This window comes from Anabrus simplex, chromosome 6 (genome assembly GCF_040414725.1).
Source record: "Anabrus simplex isolate iqAnaSimp1 chromosome 6, ASM4041472v1, whole genome shotgun sequence".
NCBI classification, from domain to species: Eukaryota; Metazoa; Arthropoda; class Insecta; order Orthoptera; family Tettigoniidae; genus Anabrus; species Anabrus simplex.
The window spans coordinates 262,876,072-262,901,356 of NC_090270.1; the positions used below are offsets into that span (position 1 = coordinate 262,876,072).

The 25,285-nt window shown below is 37.1% G+C and overlaps 1 protein-coding gene across 1 annotated transcript in view; it reads left to right on the forward strand.

Annotated features, from left to right (window-relative positions):
- Positions 1-25,285, forward strand: part of asun (integrator complex subunit 13 asun) — a 122,970-nt gene that overhangs the window by 21,542 nt on the left and 76,143 nt on the right. Inside the window, exons 4-6 of the mRNA XM_067149287.2 lie at positions 3,323-3,447; positions 8,452-8,542; positions 19,601-19,811. Of these exons, the coding sequence (XP_067005388.1) occupies positions 3,323-3,447; positions 8,452-8,542; positions 19,601-19,811 (427 nt within the window). The remainder of the gene's footprint in view (positions 1-3,322; positions 3,448-8,451; positions 8,543-19,600; positions 19,812-25,285) is intronic.

Below are 25,285 nucleotides of genomic sequence, written 5' to 3' on the forward strand. Positions count from 1 at the left end.
TGGAGCATTCTTGATATTTGTAATAAATTTTGTTTTTTCTACAGAGATTCTCAGACCTGTCTTGTTGGCTATTTCTTCCAAGAGATTGATTTGTGTTGTTGCACTTGTTAGGTTTTCTGACAATATAGCAAAATCATCTGCAAATGCTAGGCAATTTATTTCATTGCCTTTGTTTTTTCTCCCCAAAGTTACCTGCAAAATGTTATGCTCTTTAAGCTTTATGTTTCAAATTCTTACAATTTTCTCTAGAACACAGTTGAGTAGAAGCGGTGACAGACCGTCACCTTGCTGTACGCCTGTATTTATCTTAATAGGTTTGGATATCTCACCCATAAATTTCACCTTTGAAATTGTGTCAGTAAGGGTTTCACGTATTAGGTTTGCCAATGTAGTTTTCACTCCAAATTCATGAATTGTTTTATCTATGGTTTCTCTATCAACTGAGTTGAAGGCCTTTTTAAAATCTACAAAAGTTACAACAATGCCTTTTGAATTCAACATCCTATGGCGAATTATGGATTTTAAGTTAAATATTTGTTCTGAACAGGATCTACCTTTTCAAAATCCAGCTTGATACTCACCCAGTTGCTTGTCAAGTGATGTTTCTACTCTATTCAGCAATATTTTTGAGAATACCTTGTATACAATTTGCAGAAGAGAGATGCCTCTGTAGTTATCAACCTTTTGTTTGTCCCCTTTTTTATGCAATGGGTGTATTAGAGCCACTTTCCATTCTTCTTGGAATCCTCTCTGTTCTCCAAATATTTTCAAAGATTGACTGCAGCTCTTCAATGATTTTTCACTGAGACCATTTCAAAAGTTCAGCTGTTATAGATTCTTCTCCACTAGCTTTATTATTTTTCATATTGTTAATTACTTCTTTAATTTCTTCAGCAGTGGGTGGTATATCTTCTTCCAGATTTTCAGTTGTTTGAGAGAATTCCAACTTATGGTCGGGTTCAGAGCAGTCTAAAAGTTGATCAAAGTGCTTCGCAAATATTTCACAATTCTCAGCATTGCTTAGGCCAAGTCTACCATTTTCATCTTTGAAGCATAAGCTGGGTGCTTGATACCCCTTTAACTGACTCTTACAAGTCTGGTAGAAGTTTTGAGAGTTATTTTTAACAAAACTGTCTTGCAGGCCAATAAGTTGTGATTTTTCAAAAGTTCTTTTAACTTCCCTTATTATTCTAGCAGTGTCTTTCCTTTGCTGTTTGAATTGGTCATAGTGCTCAGTCTTTCCAGAGGATTTAAACTTTTCCCATTGTTTTATTCTCTCTTGTAATGCATCTTCACATATTTGATTCCACCAAGGTTTCTTTTTAGGTTTGACTAGCCCAAATGTTTTCTGGGCTGCATTGGTTATTTCTTTAGATAAATCGTGCCACTTCCCATGATGAGATATTTTTATTTCTTCCTGAAATGTTTCCAATGTTTCTTTTGTAATTTGAAGTCTGTTTGTGTTATATTTGTTTACTCTTTCCCTTCTTCTGTGATTTCTGTTGGGTAAGAATTTTAGTTTGATTTTAGACAAGTAGTGATCGGAATCAAATTCTCTGCTTCTTACTACCTTGACATTCATAATTTCTTTCATGTTTCCTATGGATACAGCTACATGATCCAGTTGCAATTCACCTAGTATTGGATTTGGAGAAATCGATGTTTTAGCTTTCCTTGGCAATTTCTTGAAGAAAGTTGACATTAACTTCAGCTGAAAATTTTTACAGATGGTAATTAATCTCATTCCATTGATGTTTGTTCTTTGGTGTGCGGCATATTCTCCCACTATAGGTCTATAAATTCTCTCTCTTCCTACTTGGGCATTGAAATCGCCATGTAATATCACCACATTTGATTTTGGAATTTTAGATAATTCATCATCCAGGAGTGTCCAGAATTCCTCTACTTTATTTGGGATCTTTTTGTTGTCCTAATTTATTGGTGCATGACAGTTAATAAAAGTATATTTTTTATTTTTGCAGTTCATTGTTAAAAGAGATATCCGTTCTGAGTGGGATTTGAATTCAGTTACAAAGTCAAATGATCTTTTACGGACATAAAAGGCTGTTCCCAAGAGTGGCATTCCTTTCATAATTTTAATCGCAGGTTTTCCTTTAAAGATTTGATAATCTTTTGTTTCTGTCACATTCTCATCCAAAAATCTTGTCTCTTGTATTGCTAAGATTTGAATTTCATTTCTATCTAGAAGTAGTTCTAACTCCTTCTGTTTACCAACCTTCAACAAAGAATTTACATTCAAAGTGCCTGCAAAAAACTCTGTTTAGACTTAAGTCTGGACGGATCCCAAGAATGCTCTGACTCATCCTTATTGCAGAGGTTGGGACTCCCCAGAACCCCAGGTCCCAATGCATTGCATAACGCAATGGTGGATTTCTCTTCCGAGCTGCCACCTGGGGTAGTGCTTTCTTTCAGTGGCTTTTCCATTTTGCAATTGAAATTGTATGTTTCAAGGGTAGGTGGGCTGTTATCCTTAGAAACATTATGGCAAAACGAAATTTCATGACTGTAATTTCATTAACGACTGGAGATAATCTGGCATTTATATTATTATTATTATTATTATTATTATTATTATTATTATTATTATTATTATTATTATTATTATTATTATTATTAGTCTTGCAACAGCTGTACCAAGCGATGTATAATTTTTTTCATCACTGTATTTCACAAACAGTGTCCGAGCCGCGGTGAGTGAGCGAGTTTGGCAACAGTGGAAGGCAGCAGGCCCATAAGGCCTGGATGCTCTTTAGTAGCCATGTAAAAGGAGAAGTCACTTTTTCACTTGCGCACACTGATTCCTTAACTCGAATAGAACCATGCGGAGAACTGTAAAGCACAACAACTCTGATTGTTACCACACAAACAACACAAATGCAGCAGCACTAAGCTTGCGCATGTCACTCTAGCCGCCCGTTTGTGGGGCATACAACTAAGGTAGATCTTTCATGCCTTTTTCAGATTGGAGTTTCATCACCATCATCCCATTGCTGATGCATTTTGTATATTCCACATATTCTTGGATTTCTTTTCTAAGTATGATGGCCACTCCATTTTTTGCTTCAGGTCCTCTGCTGTAATACAGCCTGTATCCTTTTTTCAGAGGAATCTCTCCTGTACTCTTCTTCTTGGTCTCACACAGTCCAAGTATGGCTATATCTTTTTCTTTCATGAAGTCAACCAGTTCTTCTGTCTTTCCCGTCAGTGTCAGGACATTTACTTTGCAGTCTTGATGTGGTTTAGGGCTACTATCTAGTTATAACCCAGATTCTGGTAGTGTTTTCATAATATTTTCTTGCAGGTGTTGAATCGTTGTCGAGTAATTTGCATCACGTCAGCGAGAGACAATGCCAGCATGAAGAGCTTGGAGGATATCTTTCAGAATGTTCTCATACAACAAAACAAGATTGCTGCAGGATCTGATCAGTGAGTGGTTATTATATCTGTATTCTGAAGTCTTCATGGTTTTTAAGTATACTATAGAGATTTTTCGTGATAAGGGCATTTTGTTCAAGAACATTTATACATTTCTTGAATACATGGCTTTCTTCTTTTCTTGAGTTTGTTTATAAGCAGATCCCATTTTAGAAGGCACTATCATTGAAACAAAACAAAATTCAGAACATCGTCCAATGTTTTGCTTTTTACATTCTAAGGATGATTGAAACTATTTCAGTTATAGCTGAAATGCTTTTTAATACATGCAGATATGTTGAAAAAGTATTTTAAGAGACATTTAATAACAACGATAAAAAGGAGAAAAGTGTCAGTTTTCAGTCACATTCTCCGGCATAATAACTTCATAAAGAACTTGTTCGAAGGCAAGGTGATGGGAAAGAAAGGCAGAGGGAAACCACGGAAGAAGATCATTGAAGAGGAAGTTGAGATGATGGGATGCCAAGGTTATGGAGAGATGAAAAGGATCGCAGAGAGAAGAGATCAATGGTTGCAGCGACAAGGTGAAGCCTTTAGATAATGATGATGATGATAGTAGAAGTCTGCTATAGCAAGAACTCCATTATAACGACAGATTTTTTCTATCCCTTGAAATTTCCTATATTTAACTGTGTATTATCCTTTGGTTACAGCAAGAACCCTGTCACTGATGCATCCGTTATCACGAGCGATTAGGTGTGCGTAATTTTTTCCATTATCAATATTTATGCACTCCAGTAATTATATTGAATATGATTGATCATCTTTGGTATAGATTTTTTACTATGTGCACTAGCGAACACTCTCATCAACATTCGAACTAAAAGACGATATCGGAGCCAATTTTAGTAATACTCGTTGACTAGTGTTCAATATTATAAGTTATAAACTTCATTTTCCCGTATTGAACTGAAATTCACAATTAGAATTATTATATTAATATTATATTATATTATATTATATTATATTATATTATATTATATTATATTATATTATATTATATTATATTATATTATATTATATATAATATGTTGTGAACATCTTGTACAACACATTTTGTATTGAAAAGGTTGAACCTTCCTTAATTCTAATAGTGTTCAATAAGCATAATTCGAAATGAAAGAGACCATGTTTCCGTAATAAATGCGTAAATAATGTGGCCGGTAACAGTAGTTGACTCGTTAGAAATAAAGACAAGTAAATGATAGTTTAATTTTAAAACTATGTATTGAAAGTAAGCAAGAATATTATACACCTCAAAATACAGTGCAGAGTGGATGACTGATTTCGGAAGTTGGTTTGTTCAATAAAACCTCGTTAGGCGTTTCTGCAAGGGACAGGGAAAGATAACGTGTTAAGCGAGAACATATACTATTGAATATATGAATAAAAACTATCCAACATGAATTTGTAAACACTTGATATGTTCCCTCCCCCACGGCATGCGTGCATTTTATGTCGTGTATACATGGGTACAGTGAAAGATATAGGCTATCTACCATTTCTAAAGATGCAATGACAATATTAAAAAGCGTGAAAAAGACAAGAGAACAAATATGAAAGCCTTTTCCACTGGGGATATTAAATAAAAATAGTGTATTAAAAGGTGTGTGAAACACCTGACAACACATATAAAAACATTTGCAGTGGGGCCCCATAAAAGTATCGGCGCATTATTGCAAATCACACTCTTTCTAAAACAAATGTCAGCTGAAGCCTTATATTTCGGACTAGTGGGTTAAACGTTGTTTTCAGGTCAAGCTCTTCAACCATGAATTTGGAAGTTAAACTCAGCCATGTACGAGAGAAATTACTTTGACCATTATCTTGAATGCGCAACACTTCAATTGACTCGAATTAAAACTTGAAGGTGCGAGTTTGAACATACGCACCACAGTTGAAAGATGTGGATGCCTCTCCACTTACTCGATTTTGTCTTCATTAGTAAGTGATTTCACAACTTTTTCACTATCTATAATGGGGCTATAATGAGACATATGCACCATGCTAGTCAACCTTACACGATTTTGTTCCTAATCCTTACATAATCTATCACGCGACAAATATTCGCTACCCTTCACTGTGTCACTCAACACAGAATAAATTTCTAACTTCGGAATGGAATGCAAAATACAAACACAAACAGGCTTACTGGGTTATTCAGCAATATCAATGAAAACTAGAAAACAAAACTTAACTTTCCTGAGACTGATGGCTTGCTTCCCGAAGCTACTCTCTAAATTTCCGGATTTCAAGACCATTTCCTGTTTTCATGTAACTTTCCCCGACCTGGCTCCGTGTTGGAAACCACATTCCTTTTACACGGAATAACAAAGAACAATTTCAGGGCTGGGAAAAATGTGATCGTACTGAGCGGTAACAATGAAAACTTGTGATGTGGTAAGTGAGGTATATTTAAACAGATTTAACACAATATGAATCAAGACTTCGAATTTACGACATGCTAAGCGAGAAATCGTCTTTATGAGGTTTCAATGTATTTTCTCGCGTCTGGTTAAATTTTGGAAAGGTTATTCCCGAGTAATTTATAGCGAAAACATTATCATTACTCTACTGGTGCTTGAAATATGTTTCCATGATACATATGAGGTTAAGTTAGGTTAGGTGACTGTTTGAAAAAGAAAATTGAAACGTTTGCCACAGAAGCCATTGGAGTGATACTACTCAAAATTTTCAGAATGAAATTGAACATACACATTTATGTTGTTTCAGAATTAGAAAAATAATTTTCGAGTAAGCCGTCGTATGGAAATCTGCGAAATCACAAGTTTTAAACAAACGGATTGACATTCCATACCTGTTTTAATGTGTGTGGGTTTTTTCACGATTTTTATAGAAAAACTGATATAACAACAATCCGCTATAGCGAGTAAATTTTTTGCCATTGTGAATTCTTGCTATAACGGACTTCTACTGTATGTGTTTTTTCAAATGCCCAGGCACTTGTATACGAATCCATTGGTCGTGACGATGGGTGGTTTATGATTTTCATTTATTTGTGCGCACCATCTTTGCTTTAGATGAAGATCATTATGCGAGTGTATGTGTTTCTGTGTTCAGTGTAATGATTGCACAGTATGTACTCTAAAATTGTGATGATGATGATGATGATTATGACTATGATTATGATGAAGTTGGGAGAGGGTGGAAGCTGGTGTCAGCCCATAGTCTCCTCCTGTTGAATAACACCAAGGGATCTGCTCAATGATTAATATCCTGAACTGACGGACAAATCAGCTTCAACAGTGTCACTTGCCCTCATTCCATTTGAGCACAGTGGGGAGATTTGGAATTCATCTCAGGCTTTTTGCATGTAATCTAGTGTATACCCTGCTGGGTAAAATTCTGATGGTGAAGATTTTTTTTGACCAGTTGGACTTGAACTGACTAACCTGGTGTCAGTCTATAAAGCCTTAATAATCATAGCCACCAGGTGGGCTAGTATTTCAAGGTGCTGAAGTACATATTTTACTATTTGTGGATATAGAGAAATCATTTTTATTTGTGAAATGAAGCTGCCTGCTTCTACACAAGTTGCCCAAAGAGACAGCGTACCAATTTAATCATGATAATGACAATATCATGATAGTGTAAAATATTTGAAATTATTAAATTAATAATAAAGTAGCATGTAGATTACTTTTCTGAGTAAATATAATGCCAAACAGTGGCTACAGAGTCAGCAGTAATGCCTTCTACGAGAGAGCTTAGATGTTTCTTGATAATCCCCAGTGCATTGAAGACATTAGTTACAAATTGCTATACCGTTCCTCAGGCCTCTAACAGAAGGCCAAGGACAATAAAATGGCAGTCCCCATAGTGTCCATAGTACTTCTCTATTTCTCTTTCAAGAATAGAATGCAACATTCGTAGATGTTCTTATTTTCCTGTTTGACATCTGCAGCTTAATCTGTTGAATTTGTTTTGTATCAAATTGTAGGAGAATTCCTCTCGAAAGCAACAATATCAGTAAAATGGTTGTTGTCCATTTCATCCAATACACGAACCTCCTAAAAGCAATCGTAGCCTTTGTTCGTCAATAGTTTGGTGAGTAAATATTTTACTTTATGGTGTGTCTGATAAATAAGCAGAAGGGATAGATCCTGAGTACATGGTTTGGTGCTTCTTTCTCCTTTCACTGCCATTTCCAGAACTCCACGAAGAATGACGTAGCTCATATTTAGTTTTAAGAGGGCTGTCCATTTGTAGGAGGTTAGATGAAACTTCTCTGTTATAAAGTTAATAGCAGCCATAAGTTCCTTTAAATGTGGACATGCCTATGCCTTGCCATGTCATTGCTGATCAGTCTTCAGATGATTTTAGCCTTAAGATTCTGCGCTGTTGCTTTTATAACTGTAGGTATGGCTCCCAATGACTTGATTCGATTTCTTGAACTTAAAATAAAAACTGTTCATGAAATAAAGATCATAACAACAAAAGCAACAAATATGTAAGACCAAATATTGTATAATGTGGCAGGTTATCAAGGTCCTTAAAACTAAAATCACTACTCAGAGAGGTAGCATATTTTTCTAACAACTAAGTTTTTTAAACTGTTTGCAGTTATTTACATGTTCACTTACATTTGAGTTTTCCACTTGTCACGGTTTGTGCTTATGAATGTAATCAAGCATACAGCCATCTGACACATCGGACTTCTGCTTTTCAACATGGCTTCTCACAACACAGCCTCGTTCACAGAGAAGTTTACTACTCGGCTCACTGCACTTCCTGTAATCAACACAGACTTACTACTCTCTGCTGGTGCACTCCCAAATGACTCACAACCGTCTTGTAACTCACATATGGCTGACTCAAGACTTACTGACTTGCACCAGTCCCAATCTTTATTTAGGCCAGCGGGAGATTCTCACTGTTTCCATTTCCTGATCATTCTGGACAATGCCATTGTCAATCATCTTTCAGCAGTTTTGTGAGATGATGAATATTTGTACTGCTTTTCTTTCTTTATAGTTTGATAACAGTGCACCATTGCCATCTGGTGGTCATCAATGTATATCCAAACAACATTGAGAGTCAAGTTACTGGGCATCCTCCAAGAGATGTAAGTATATGAGCTGATAATTGAAGTTAAAAATACAGGTAGAGAGTATAATTATTTGGTCTTCTCAGTTGGTCAACATGTGATGAATTTTTAAATTAACTTGTTAATATAAACAGTGTTGTAAATACTTGTTATATACAGTAAAACCTCATTAAGACATTGCTGCAGGGGACAAGGAAACAGAACGTGTCAAGCGAGAAAACGTACTACTGAATACACAATAAAAACTATCCAACAGGGACATAGAAACATTAGATACAATTTTTTCCGACATGACAGCATTTGCAGGTTATAAATTTAGTTTCTTGTCCATATTGAAGGTCTACTTCTGATACAAAATGATTATAATTTTATTATAGACCACCTATTCAATACCTACGTTGTGTATCCACGGGTATATTGAAAACTGTGTCTACATTTCTAAAGATGAGAGGAGAATATTAAAAGGTGTGAAAAACACGAGAGAACAAATATTAAAACGTTTTCCATTAAGGATTATAAAATAACAACAGTGCACTGAAAGGTGTGGAAAAACAAAGACAACAAATATGAAAACATTTGCATGGCGGTCCATGTAAATATCAAGTATTATTGGAGATCACACTCTTTCTAAAACCAATGGTAGTAGAAGCCTTTTATTTCATACCAGTGGGTGATTAAACATTATTTTCTGGTCTCACTCTTAGACAATGAATTGGAGGTTACACTCGACCATGTGTGGCTGCGACATTTTGAATGACAAAACTTGGTTCAACTAACTTGAATGATCGATCATAAGATATAAACTTCATGGTTTTGATCCATATTGAATTGTGATCACAATAATAATTACACTTATGTCGTAATGGTCCACCTTTTGAATACTATATTATGCAATGTTTGCATTATATTTCTAATCTAGGAACTAGTTTCAGCCTTGGCTGGCCATCATGCATCATGCATTCAGGTTAACTTCATGGACACCGCATTGTATTGCAGAATGTTTACCAGCTACAAATTAAAATATGCCAGTTATTTAACCATATCTTTGTGTGCCGTCCTTGATTCAACCATTGACAATGTCCAACAGAGTAACTTTTCAGCATTTTCATGATATTTTAACAACAAGCACTAATGGAACATTTTGACATGATGCAATGCATCTAAGAATTTTAGAGCCTGATTTTAATTTCATCATATTTTACATGTTGTGCACATAGTTCATTCCAGATGTTTTTAACACTTTTTAATGTCATCGCCATAAGACCTATCTGTGTCGGTGCGACGTAAAGCCCCTAGCAAAAAAAAAAATAATAATTTAATGTCATTTGTGTGTGTTTGTACATTTGTTTTAGTTATTGGATGTGTTTGCACAGTTTTGTATTAAGGCTGATGATGGCCAGCCAAGGCCGAAACTAGTTCCTAGAATAGAAATGTAATGTAAACATTGCATAATATAGTATTGAAAAGGTGGACTATTACGACATAAGTTTAATTATTATTGTGTCGAATGATCGAGTCGAAACTCGAAGGTGCGAGTTTCGACATTCGTACTTGCTCTGTGCGCTTAAAAATGCATTTGCCAGTCCACTTTCTGATAGATTTTAATTTTGTCTTCATTAGTAAGGAAATTTACAACTTTTTTCCGAATCCATAACTAGGCTATCACAAGGGAAGTATGCACCACGCTAGTCAACTTTACACGTTTACGTTCCTAATCCAGATGTAGGCTATCAGGCGACAAATATTCGCTACCCTTCACGTACCACTCAACACAAAATACATTTCTAATTTCTCAGTGGAATGTGAAATACAAGAGCAAACAGGCTCACCATCTTATTCAGCAATTTCACTGTTAACCAGCAAGCTAAAGAAGTTCAGGAATTCAAGGCCTTTTCATGTTATCATGCAACTGTGGTGAGGGCTCTTTATTACCCAGGTTGGAAATTACATTCCTTTCATAAGGAATGACAAATAACATTCTCAAGGGTGGCAATAGCGAAAATTTGTGACGCAATAGGTGAGGTATTTTTATGTACATTTAATATGATGGGAATCGGGACTGTGAACTTACGACGTGCGAAGCGGGAAAACGTGCTAATGAGGAATGCACTAGCGATGTTTCACTGTACATTTATTCTGACCATACATATTGTAATAACAATTTATGGAGTACAGATTGGAGAAGAGAAATACCACTTTTATTTAAGAGTGAGCTTGTATTTATACTAAGAATTTTAGTTGTACAGTTCAAAATGTCCACCTGTTTTTGAACATGGGATTTAAATCTTTGTGTCCATGCATCCATTTTGTCCTACATAAAGTTCATGGGGAAGATGTGCTACAGCAATCTTCAAGGCTTTGTTTAGGCTGTGGACATTAGGACCTTCCTTTTTGCAGACTGTTTCCTCAAGAACTGACCACAATTTGTAATCCAAAGTAATGAGATGATGGCCAGTTAACAACAAAAATGAAGTCACAAACATGTGTTCACAACCATTCTTGAGTGGTCTTGATCAAGTGGGTTGGAGCGTAGTCCTATTGAAAACTCCACTTCTGTCCCATGAACAAAGATTTAATGTGTTTACAACAGAACATAGCACTATGTTTGGCTTCACTTTAGCAAATATTTTGGCATCTTTCTTACAAAATTGAATGTCCAAAATATCATCGTAAATAATTCCCTACCAAACCATCTTTACTGTTGGATGATGTGTTCTCTGGAGTTTTGGAGCTACATGATGATCTTCAGTTGTGAAAATATCGTCATCAGTAAGAGAATCTTTGTATGACCCTTTTTACGTTTACCGCTTAACCCATTCACTGCTGCCTTAATTAAATCTACAAATTGCCCCAGGACTCAATAAGTTTTCTTCTCTAAACCAGATCACTTAAAATGATGCAAATGTGCATCATCGGTGTGTAGCGCAGGAACCAGGTGACGCATATACACATCAGGTGGCAGTGAATGTGTTAAAATAGTCTCTGCATTTGACCAGACCATGCTTCTTCAGTTGTGTTGTTAGGAAGTACCCAGTGTTGCAACAAAGCATCTTCAAACCAATGTAATTTCTTAGCACCCGGGATATTGTTTGTCGTGCAATGTTCATCTCTCTGCCGTTACCTCTTGTTTTCGCACATGATTTTGGCAAATTTTTTGTCTCATGGTATTGGTGAACTGTAGACAGGCTCAAACAAGTGTAGGACTCCATTTCACTGAAGCGTTCGATAGATGAACACTTTAATGCCCAGATTGTTAAGGATATTAAAGATATCTGAAGGTTGTCTCCTGCCTTGTGTAACATTATTACCGTGTTATGATTCTTATAATCACCCCACTTCATGGTTACGACATACTGGAGGTTAATGTGGACTATTTACAGAAGAGGTTCTTGTATATGCCACTGTATGGTGTCACAGGAAAAAATTATGAAACTTGGCAGGTAGTTGGTAACAGCATTTATGGCCAGACTTGGTACTACACAGAACATAACGCTGATAACACTAATTGTTTAGATAACTTACAAGAAACTCTGTGTGGAGGGTCGCCATTTGCTGGGAGATTGCTCTTCGGTGCACAAGGACCTATCACAAAATTTTCAGTTAATTTCTTCCTTCATTTTAGTATTCCTGTTTAGTTTTTAAAAGACATTTGTTTAGATTATCATCCTCATCCGCCTTTCCCCTTATCTAACTCCTGCTGGGTCGCGGCATTTATGGCACCTTACCACCTTCCTGTCTGCTTCCACCATTCCTCTTCCATCATTTTGTCCCAGTCCAGGTTTCTTCTTCTTGCACTCCTCTTTATTGAATTGATTCACTTGTTCTAGGTCTCCCTCTCACTCTTTTTTCTCTTGAACTTCGTCCCCATCATCTGTTTTTGGTATTCTCCTCCATCCTCTTTACAAGTCCAAACCATCATAGTTTATTCCTATCAGTTCTCTCATTTAGGTCTCCTATTCCAATTTCCTTTCTAAGAACTTCATTTCTCACTCTGTCTTTCCTCTTCTTTCCTATTATACTTCTTAGGTATTTCATTTTGCAGGCTTGAATTCTGCTCTCATCCCTTGTGGATTTTTCTCTGTCGTATTGCATGTTTCTGTGGTATTTGGTAGTGTGATGTGCTGTATGTAGCTGTGTATTAAGACGATTGCAAATCATCTGTACCACTAAATTGTAGATGGTACTGACCAAATGTATAGGCATATTAGAGAGAAGAGGGGCTGAGGCGGAGATGTGACGTACACATCACCGAACCGATAGGCAACGGATTAGAACTGCTGTAACCTTTGAGGCGTGTATGAAGTCTTGAAGGCAATGACATTGGCTGAGGGTGATAGCAGAATCCTTGAGTTCAGTCGAAATGCTGGCTGCAGGAGGTGGAGAACGGCCAAGTTTAATATCTTTGCAAATTAGTGTTTATCACATGTTCTGTAGCATGTGGTGGTGTGATTTTTCTGTAGCCCATGGTGATAGAGATGAATCACTGAAAAACAAATCACATGGGAAAAATTTGGCAGATAATAAATAATTTCTCTGTCAGTAGTGGGGAAAAAAGTGTTATGAATGCATAGTTGGCTTTTACATCATTCCTTGCAGAACATATTGTTCCACTTGCAGTTGCTGACCATGCAGGGAATTTGTTCAAAGCAGTGTTTCCAGATTCAAAAACTGCTCAAGTATGATTGTTGTGGAACGAAAACTTCTGCACTAGTATATTGTTTGGTTAGTAACACAAAACAAGACATAATTTGGTATGTGTAAAGCATGCCATTTTCCTCAGCTACTGATGCTAAAAATGATGCCAATGATGTCAAGCTTTATCCTTTGGTTATTTCATTTTATAATCTAGAGCAAGGTCAGGTGTGTATTTTACTTTTATCATTATTAGAGAATGCTGATAATACAGGTCCGAGTACTTTTTTGCTCGTTAACAGTGAGTTTTTTACTTTAAATATTCCTTGGGAAAAGTGTATAGCTGTTGCTTTTGACAGTGACAAAGTCTTCTAAGAAAAGACATGTCATGCCATCAAATCCATTTAGCTGTTTAAAATGTTTATGCTTATTTGCCAGTCAATATTGAATATTTTATGGTTCAACTTTCTTTTTAATGTAAAAATAGTTCCAAAAGACTTAGCACTTTGAAAGTATATCAGGAGATATATGGTGCTAAACATAACAAGAAAAATAAAGTTCACAAACCAGTTTTAAACAATGAGGGCTTTTGTTTCTTGATCCCAGGATAAAGTTATACTGTTACTTTCTTTAGAGTTTACCGCCCATTTTTAATAATGTAAATTTATGTTTGCAACAAGATGCTCCAGTTGTGCATATGTTGAGAAGTACAGTAAACCTAATGGTCTTTTAACAGATCTGCTGTTAAGATTTATTAAACTGTCATGTGTACAAGTAGGAGTTGTTTCAATTATTGAGTTGGAATTAAAAAAGAAGGAAAGCACCAAAAACAAGATGAGGACTTGGTGGTTGGTGCTAATTGTAGGGCTTATTTAGAAGAAGAAGGATTAAGCGGTAGTAATAAGCAAGAGTTTCATTCCTGTGTTAGAGAGTTTTTCATTGAGGTTTGTTATTACATTATGACAAAATTTCCTCTTCGTGATAAAATTTTTGAAACATGCAGAGATTGCTAAGCTAAATCTGAGACAAAGTGTTTCATTTTCTTCTGTTGAATATTTGATCAATAGGTTTTCCAAAATAATAGCAGATTCAGAACATGATAAACCTGAATCATAATTTGCATCTTATCAGTGTGACATTTTATTTGATGACATATTAGATTGTATGAGGATTGATGTTGCTTTGAGTGAAGTTGCAAATTTAAAGAATGAAAGTGGACAAATGAAGTCTTAACACTCTCAATATGCTGTTTTACCAGTGGCACACAGTAATGCACAAACAGAAAGAATCCTAAGAATAATAAATATACAAACTGAATTTCGGTCCTCACTAAGTACAAATACATTGTCATTGCTCCTCATCGAGAAACTAAAGATGGCATCAGACAGTGCTGTATGTTTCAAGAAAAATTCACTGAGAAGCAGTTAAAAGAGGCAAAGCATGCTACAACACAATATATACAATAGAATAACTAAACAGGTATTTAAACATGAACATTTTGTTTTAGGTTAGATGTACAGTGAAACCTCGAAAATCCGTTTTTGGAGGGACTACGGAAAAAATTAAAATAAAAAGAAAACGTACAACACGGGAAAACGAAGAATGAAACATCAAAAATTTGGCTAAACATCACAAAAATGAAATATGTATAATTATAATCTTACAGACACACCTAAACCAAACCAAACTACAGCCCCAATGGGCTACCAAGAAGCGACTGCTGCTCAGTCCGAAGGCCTGCAGATTACGACGTGACACATAACTATAAGATATAAGTTTCATGATAGTTGATCTGTATTGAACTATGATTACAATAATAGTTGAATATTTTATTTATGGGTCCACCTTTTCAATACAAAGTTGTGCAATATGTCACATTACATTTCCTTTGGGACTAATTTCGACCTAACTGTAGGCCATCATCAGCCATAACACGGATAACACAATTACATTGAATGATCCAAAACAATGTACAGACACAATGTCGTTAACATGTGTATAACCCTTGGGAATTAAAATTAAAATTAGTTACTTGAATGCATTCTGTTAACAAGACTTAATGTAGTGACAATAACATTAAAAATGTTTAAACTATATACATAGCATGTATGCCTCTAGGCACTAGAATGTAATACAGTCCACTAAAGTTTGTTTAGATGAAGATTCTTAATACTGATTAAGGCTAACACATAGAAGTTGAACTAAGGCTGGCACTTTACAAGTGTTGCATTCTCTTAAAAAGTTCAATTGAGCCGACGTCAGGGTTGAAACTAGTCCCAAAGGAAATGTAATGTGACATCTTGCACAACTTTGTATTGAAAAAGTGGATCCATAAATAAAATATTCAACTATTATTGACGTGACGCATGGTCAGTGTGATGAATCCTCTCGGCTGTTATTTCTGGCTCTCTAAACTGGTGTCAGCATCTCAACATTCGATAGCTCTTCAATTAAATGTAATCGTAGAATGAGTGAACCTCATTCTCTTTGCCTGGAGCCAGCCTTCATATACAGGTAAAAATGTCTGACCTGGCCGGGAATCGAACCCAGGCCCTCCGGGTAAGAGGCAGGCAAGTTAGACCGTGGGGCCGGCTTCAAACATTAATTACCGGTACGTGACTTAAAAATCTCGAAACTTTACATTCAGTTTCACCGGAGAAACTTTGTCAGTTTCCTGTGAAAACTTCTTTCAGTTCAGCAACTTTGATCAAACTCTTCTAAACATCTAATACTTGTAACGCTAAGCCAAACAACAATTGACCACAAGTAGTTTTTTTATAATTCTACAATCTAATAAAATAAAGCACACTAGATACAAAAGCGCCCAACATGATGGCAAAATCCCTTATTTTAATCTTCCATTGTAATTTGGTCACCGGTGTACTGTTCATATTCAGTTTATGGAAGTCTTGTACCATGTAAATTAGGCCTACATCGACTTTTAAAGGTCATGCTGAACTCGAGAATATGGTTTCAAATGTAAGTATCGATTCTGAAAAGTTCGTGAATGCATTGTATTCAATTCTGCCCGTCACTAATTACAATAAAATTAGGAAGAGAAAAAATATCATCAAAATTTCAGAAATTCCATTATTCGTGACCTTGAGCTCAGCTGGAAAACATGCTCGCTGTACGAGTCAGAACGAGTGCGAAATGATACAAACTTTTTAAATGTAACGTGCACATATAAAACGACTGCGGTTTTCATAACATTTAAACACAAAAAAGTGAAATTCCCAGTCTTATATTAGGACCAAAACAGTAATAGGCAATCCCAAAACCTCCCATGGCTTTATGTATGTAAGGTGCAACATCTGTTCTGGTCTCCATGACATAATCGTATACGATAATATGAAAATACTATATTTAAGTTACTTAAGGGGCAGTTTCGATTCCTGCCTGAAAGCCCAGTGACTATACAGTGCCCTAAGGGAAGTGCCGAAAACCTGTTCCATTATACCAAAAAGAAAGTTAGTAAAAAATAAACATATAATGCTGGACATAATGTAGATGTTTTGCAAGTACGAACATTTGACCAAACTCGTTCTGTCATCAAGGAGAGCTGTCGAAATGCGCTCTGTCTCCTTCCAATTGTTGTGGCCACTCTCTGCTTTATGATTTCCGAGGTTTCTCTAACCAATACCACCCAAATGCGATGCTAAGATGGTCCCTTATGCAAGTTCACCTCTGATCACTTTTCCAGTACAGTACTTCCTCTAATTATCGCAATAACGGGACGTTAACACCAAGATCCGTAACTATGCCGTAGCTGTCCTTTCGTGAGACAGTTTCTTGAAAAACGCATGAATGAGGTTTTAACGTTGACTGAAACTTCTGGATGTTTGATCCGGGAAATAGTTTCTTCAAAGAACGGATAATGCAGGATTTTTACAACGTGATTTAATTAGAATGCTCGCAGAACCATGTGATTTGAACGAATAATACAGGAAAGCGTAGTTTCCGGGAATGTATAATTGAGGTTCTACTGTATTTTAAAAATTAAAATTTAGGCACTCATGTTGATGTTTCCCTTTATTCTGCGATTACCCTGATAACTGATTCCTTGCTCGAAGAATTGCCAGGTCTGTATCAATCACATCCTTACACAATAACATACTTGTGAAAAGAAGCAAATCCTTTGCTTTTTTATATGTTCTTTGCTACAAGAAGAACTGCTGCTGTCACCACTTGCATCTTTCCAGAGCAAATCATCTTCACTCCTTTCTAACCTGTTTAAGATTCCTGGTTTCTTGAACCTGTTTTCAATTTTCTTCAAAGAAATCATGTCCCAATTGTGTAGTATCCACTAGCAAAGAAATTCCACAGATGTTTTCCCTTTCTTGCCTGCTGTAGTTATTTCATGCACACTTTCTGCCATCCAGATAGTTCATTCATACATAGTCCTTGAAAGACTTATTTACTGAAATGTTGTAGGTTTGAAATACTGAGATCTTTCTATCAGGAATCACTACAAAATAGGTTTTCATAATTTCCAGTGATTTTATGATGTTTGCCAAGTTGCCATGAAAGCTGTTCAACAAGAGAAGAGCTAGACATTGAAGAGATATCCAGGTTGATTTCCCCAAACTACTCTTATTCATTTGTGAACAAGCGACGTGTCCATCCACCCCTTCTCTTGTACACGAACATCAGTCCTTATTGGAAATGTAACTTCTGGCATGGTTTTTCATTTTAATACCATATATGTTGGAAGTTTTGTTACTGTAAGCATTACCATGCATATCTGTTTCTCATTTACAGACATTCGTATAATAACACTCGTTTTACCTTGTATCTATTGTTCAAGTTTGTGGCATATCGATGCTGATATGAGTCTGGTCTGCTTTTCCAATTTGGGAAAGGATATAATTGTTCACTATATGCATCCTTATTACAAAATGATGAAAGTCGATATAATCTTTTGGTTTAAATATTTCAGCATTCTTTGGCACATGAACTTTCTTTGTCACTGAGAAAGATTATTTCTCCTCATAAACTTTACTATCCATCTTCAGCTTACCTAAAAATCCATGGCGCTGATCTTATGTGCTGCAGTTATTTCACCTCTTTTAATATTAATTTAATCTGACACTAAAATGTGATTGCCATGAGACTCAGAATAACACATAAGTGATATACTGTGTTTGTATTCGTAATTAATTTCAAGCCATAGTTTCTTAGTGAAATTTCAAGTGCTGTGACATCCGTACAGATGGTTTCTGATGATTGCTATGGAAAAGTTTATAATGTTTGTTAAGTCTTCTGATCCATTGTTACATGTATCCATTGTCTTGTGCAGCAGATGAATGCTCATAAAGCTGAAAGGGAAAGTTTACAAGATGGTTGTTAGACCTGCACCCATATATGGTTCCGAATGCTGGGTAGGCAGAAGAAGTTCTATCAACCAATGCAGACGACAGAGATGTGAATGCTGTGATGGTCTGTGGGTGCTATGCGAACCAACCAGATGCATGATGAGCACTTGAGAGGATTCTTTGTAATCACCACTGTTGGTGAGAAACTGGAGTAGAGATAACTCTGCTGGTATGGGCATGTCAAGCAGCCTTGATGAAGATCATACTGTACAGAAAGCTCTTGCCATCACAGAACCAAGGATAGGCCAAGGACGCCAAAGATCAACATGGTGACGCACAGCTGAAACCACGTTAAGGAGGAAGGATATCTCTGTTGCCCAGATACTTACCAGTTTTCAGTATGTGAAGATTTTTACAACACTTCTTAGTAGCTACATTTTTCTGTTTACGCTGTACTTCACATTGCACCCAGATGCTGAAAACTTACGGCCTGTTGCTCCATTCCTGTGAATCTTGGTGTAATTGATTACCGTGAGTTTATATGGTACAGTGTTACTTACAGAACTGCTCATTCTGGATTTAATAAAAAACCGTTACAAGATCACAGAACACACACGAAGGATTCACATTGAATATACTGTATGTTTGTAACAGACTGCACAGACTTTACTGCATCAGGCCAGCATTGACTCACACAATGAACTAGTCTAGCTAGCATTGCAGTTTGGAAATACTAGATCTCAAAATATATAGGCTACTACTTGCCACCTACATTTTGCAACACTCATGGAACTGCATGGTAAATGCTTGAGAAAATAAAATTGTCACATTTCCCAGAATATTTTTCCTCCCCACTTTGAACCAAAAAGAAATCAGGATGCATAAATTAAGTAATGCAAGAATTACATGAGTAAATACAGTATACTTGAATAAGATGAAACCAATGTATTCTTCATCCTCTTTAATGTGAGAGGAAGATTTCTAGGAGATATGAGGCAATAGATTAGAGAAGAGCTATTTTAACATTTGTACACGGTATGCATGCATAAATGTCTTTGAAAGATTGGTAGTGAGGAGGTTATGAGACTAATGTCTGAATGTTGTTTCTGACCGAGATGATGTGTTACAGCTGTCGGCTATACTGACATCAGAAGTGCACTCTGTTAAGGCTGGAGGCCAGCTTGCAGCCAAACTCTCTCATCTTATCCTCAACCATTATGACCTAGGCTCGACCACAGTCACTGGGATACCTATGAAGGAAGAACAGAATGCAAGTTCATCAGCTAATTATGATGTGGAGATATTTCACTCATCTGCAGCCCACACTTCTATCCTGAAAGGTAGCAACTAATTTCCTATTTAATGTTAATGCTCATTGAATAGAACATTCAAGTGTGCCAACTTCATCTCTGTCACTTGTTAATATTTAGGGTGTCTGTGTTCTTGCCACTTGTGGACACTGCTATCATAGTCAGGCTATTGCTCACTGTTGTTGCTGTTTGAAAAGTAGTGAATATGAGCCAAATAATTTTTCTCGTCTTCTACATTGTGTAAAGTTTTTCATGAAATGTTCTTAAGTTGAGCGTGAGTTATAATATACCTAATAATGCTTACTGATAATAATAATGGCATGTGGCCTCTGAAGATGCCTGGTGTAGGTTTTTCGAGTTGATGTTGTATAGGCAACCCATGCATCTGTGAGGATGGGGCCTTAACTATAATGAATTCTAATAATGAAGGCGGCATAGCACGCGCGCGCGCGCGCGCTCTCATGCACATACACATACAAAAGCCATTGGAATTAAACAATGAAGGTGTGTAGTGTTAAGTGAATGTGTTATATGTTGTGAAAATGCTGGCACATTGTTTTGTTCCAGGCTGAAAGTGTGTTTATAATAAGGAGAGACAGGAAAAGAGACATTTCTTTGTGCCACCAAAAGATGAGAATATCTATCTTAAGTGGTCAAAAACTATACTGTGTCAACATTTGCCTTTAAGCAATAAAAACTCAGTCCTATAAGTAGTGTCACGTGTGGATTAGCCTGCAGCAATGAACATTTGCTGGACGTAATTCCAAAACTTATATTTCACTACTTAAGATGTCGATTTTTATTTCAAGCCAAAGAACTGAGGAAGGAAATTCAAGCCAATTAATCCTCTAATGCAGTCTGAAAGCTGTTCAGAATTTACAGTTATCTGCTTATTAGGGTAAAATTAGGATTAAGGAAAAATGTATCAGTGATTATGCATGCATGTACCTAACACATTTTGTGTGTTTACTGGCAGGATGTGGGAAACTCCCCTCCTCTTCATGGTACAGCAGCCCTGAAGGGCCTTGGCCTACCAAGCAACCGCTAATCAGCCCGAATACCTGTTGATTACGAGGTGTCGTGTGTTTGGCACGACTAATTCTCTTGGCCGTTATTCGTGGCTTTCTAGACTGGGGCCGCTAACTCACTGTCAGATAGCTCCTCAATTGTAGTAAAACTGCTTGACCTGGCCAGGAATTGAACCTGGGACCTCTGGGTAAGAGGCAGGCACGCTACTCTATACTGTGGGGCTGTTAGGGTGTTGGAAGCCGTATCTTAAAAGTAGATTTTTATTATGTTGCAGCTTACATCAGTGTAGGTACAAGTTTGCTTTATTTAGACCTAATTAGTGTACTTTTCCTTATATTTTTTGTGTACTTGCAGGTTTTGAGTAGTTTGTGGTTACTAAGTACTGATATCTATTGGTTAATTTATGTTATGTACTTAGTGTGCAGATAGACGGTATATATTAAGGCCCAACACTTTCAGGTTATGGTGATAAATATCACTGCAGAGTAGCTTCAGTTTATTAGCACAAATTGGCCTAAATATATTCCTGACTGTTGGTTAAATGTTGATGAAAGCTACAAATAAATTATTACAATAAAATAACAATATTCTGTTAAATAAATGAAGTTAACTTATTTTCACTGGGACCTGCAGATCACTTACTCTTTTAAAAAAAATCTCAGTCATATTTGATCAGGAAACTCAATCATGAGTGTTGATAAGTGGATAAATTGTAACTATCGAGCTCGATAGCTGCAGTCGCTTAAGTGCGGCCAGTATCCAGTATTCGGGAGATAGTAGGTTCAAACCCCACTATCGGCAGCCCTGAAGATGGTTTTCCGTGGTTTCCCATTTTCACACCAGGTAAATGGTGGGGCTGTACCTTAATTAAGGCCACGGCCGATTCCTTCCCACTCCTAGCCATTTCCTGTCCCATCGTCGCCATAAGACCTATCTGTGTCGGTGTGATGTAAAGCAACTAGCAAAAAAAAATGTAACATAGACACCATCACCATGCATTTATTGATTATTAAAACACTGTAACGGACAACTTCACATCTTACTTACTTTTCATTTACAATCAGCTGTTCGAATTATTGCCAGGTGGTAATACTAGTGCTGCATAAGAACAGGAACATACAAATCAACCACAGTCAGCTCACTTCCTCTCCTGTTTGTCATGGTTAACATTATCTTCTGTGAATGGACACTGGCTTAAGATTGGGAGTTGCTTTTTTCACTAGGGTTCAGCTAATCCTTCTTTATTAAATTTTCATAAAGGCACCATCTCTTGCCACCAATAACAGCCCTGGCAAGAATGATGTTTCTGATCATGAGCTAGCCAGTAACGAGCAAGTAAAGAAGCACAAATGGATATCCACTGATTTTTGCATTGGTTTTTCTTATAATCTTAAAATATGTGTTACCCACATACACAATTACTAAACATTACCCATGGAGTGCAAATTCATTAAATTGACCAATTCTCTGGTTGACTGATACGAATAATTATTGCAGATCAATATTTGAGAAATACTCATCAAAGCCTGATGGTCTTCATGAACATGGTCAGTCATGCAGGTCAAAGTGGCCTTGTTTAAAAAGATTAAGCCACTTCCTGCCGTACTTTCCTTGATAATATTCTCTGTGTACATAGTGCAGATATTCTGAGCATCTCTTCTGCTTTTGCTCCGTAGTCAAATTCAAACAGAAGAATTTGTCACAGGTGTTTTTTTTTCCCCCTCTCCATCTTATCATCATCATCATCGGCATTAGTTGTTTTGCTCATTGCTGAGCGTCGAGATCTCATAACTCACTCATTTCTGCGTTGCAGCCTTGACGAGATGGCGCTCTTGAGAGTGGTTTTCAGCTTTCCTTAGCATGATCTGAAGAGGTAGGCCAGTGATCTTCACCTGATCTAACGATCTACTTGCTTTTCTTCCCTGTGGTCTACTGCCTGCAACTTTGCCTTGCAAAATGGTCTTTTCCAAGTTTCCTCCTTCTCTTTTGAGAATGTGGCTGAGGAACTGGTGGTAACACTCACTCACACGGGAAGATAGACGGTTCTGGATGCTCAGTTCATTCAGAATGGAAACATTGGTTCTTCTTTCTGTCCAGGGCTCACGCAACATTCTCCGCCAAAACTACATCTCAAAGGCATCAATTCGATTTTTGTCTTTAGCATTCACGGTTCAGGTTTCACAACCATACAAAAAGACTGAGAACACTAGTAATTTCACCAAGCGCATCTTAGTGAGTTTAACTATTGCAGCACTACCTAGAACAATATGTCTTTTGATCTCTAATTCACCGAGCTCGATAGCTGCAGTCGCTTAAGTGCGGCCAGTATCCAGTATTCGGGAGATAGTAGGTTCGAACCCCACTATCGGCAGCCCTGAAAATGGTTTTTCGTGGTTTCCCATTTTCACACCAGGCAAATGCTGGGGCTGTACCTTAATTAAGGCCACGGCCGCTTCCTTCCCACTCCTAGCCCTTTCCTGTCCCATCGTCGCCGTAAGACCTATCTGTGTCGGTGCGACGTAAAACAACTAGCAAAAAAAAAAAAAAAAAAAAAAAAAAAAAGATCTCTAATTCACAGCTTCCCATGTCATTGATGACTGACCCAATGTACACAAATTCATTTACTATCTCCAGGTCCTTTAGACAACCTGTAAGTTGGATTTGACCTTGCTGATCAACTACCATTAGTTTGGTCTTTCTTATGTTTATTTCTAGACCATCTTGGGAGCTAATATTCTTCACTCTTGTAAACAGGTCTTCACTTCCAGCTATAAGGGAAGTGTCATCTGCAGACCCAACCATCGAGAGCTCTCTTGAAGACACAATCTGCATAGATGTTTTAGAGTTGAGGTTATAATATGCAGCTTTGCCTTACTCCATTTGTCACATTGAGAATATCGATCACCATCCACCTTTATGGTTGCTGCATGGTTTTTATAGAGACCATTCAATAATGATATTAAATGCAGTGGAATGCCAAATTCCTGTAGCACCTGCCACAACTTGTCCCACATAACACAATCGAAGGCCTTTTTGTAGTCAAGGAAGCAAAAAAGGGACACACAACTCATGACTTTTCTCGATTATCTGCCTCATGTTCAGGATTGACTCTCGTGTTCCTTTACCTGCGACAAAACCTGCGTGTTCTGTGGATATTTGAGGTTGCAGGAATGGTTTTAGGTGTTGATATATTATGTGGACCAGGACTTTGCTTGCATGAGATAGTAATGCAATAGTACGATAATTAGAACAATCCTTTCCGGACCCTTTTTTGTGAAGAGAGTACAGATGTTGACCAGTCCTTGGGCCATTCACTAGTTTTCCACACTATATTACATCTCTCTCTCTCTCTCTCTCTATTCGTTTAGTCGATTCTGACTCTCCGTGACCCCTTGAACTAAAATACGCCAATTTCTTCTGTCTTGCACTGCCTCCCGAAGATTTTCCAAGCTGGAATTTAGTACTTCTGTGATGCCATCGATCCATCTCATTCTTTGCTGCCCTCTTCTCCTTGTGCCTTCGATCTTCTCCAGCATTAAGGTCTTTTCTAATGAATTGTGTCTTCTTATGATGTGTCCAAAGTAGCTTAGTTTTTATTTCAGGATTAGGCCATCCAAGGAACACTCTGGTTTTATTTGCTGTAAAACTGACCTATTTGTTCTCTTCGCAGTCCATGGTACTCTAAGGATTTTCCTCCAATACCACAATTCAAAGGAGTCTATTCTACGGCGTTCAGCTTTTCTTATGGTCCAGGTCTCACATCCGTACATCACACTGGAAAAACCATAGATATCGATGTGGACCTTGAACCTGAGGGTCGACATGGTTCATGTGCTAATCATTTCTTCAGAGCATACTAATGCATGTGTCCTGTGAATATGAACTTCCTATCTCTAGTGTTTAAGGTGTTCTGGTTTTTATGAACATGAGTGTATAATTGGTATTATAAATTTACTCATTCGGGACAAATATTCAGGTTCCCTGTGGGAACCAACATCTATATCATTGCCATTTAACTTGTTACCATGGCAACTGAATAATATTTCCATGTCAGTGATGTTTGGTGTTGATGAACTTTGCACTAAAATTCTCAATTTTTGAATATCTCTTTTATCATAACCCATACAGCACTCACTCACTTTCCAAATCTCAACAACTCTTGTCTGTCTGTCTGTCTGTCTGTCTGTCTGTCTGTCTGTCTGTCTGTCTGTCTGTCTGTCTGTCTGTCTGTCTGTCTGTCTGTCTGTCTGTCTGTCTGTCTGTCTGTCTGTCTGTCTGTCTGTCTGTCTGTCTGTCTGTCTGTCTGTCTGTCTGTCTGTCTGTCTGTCTGTCTGTCTGTCTGTCTGTCTGTCTGTCTGTCTGTCTGTCTGTCTGTCTGTCTGTCTGTCTGTCTGTCTGTCTGTCTGTCACGGGTATGTGTTCTTTTTGAGTCCAGGAGTCATTCATCTCTTGGCATGTGAGTAGGTGCTCTGGGG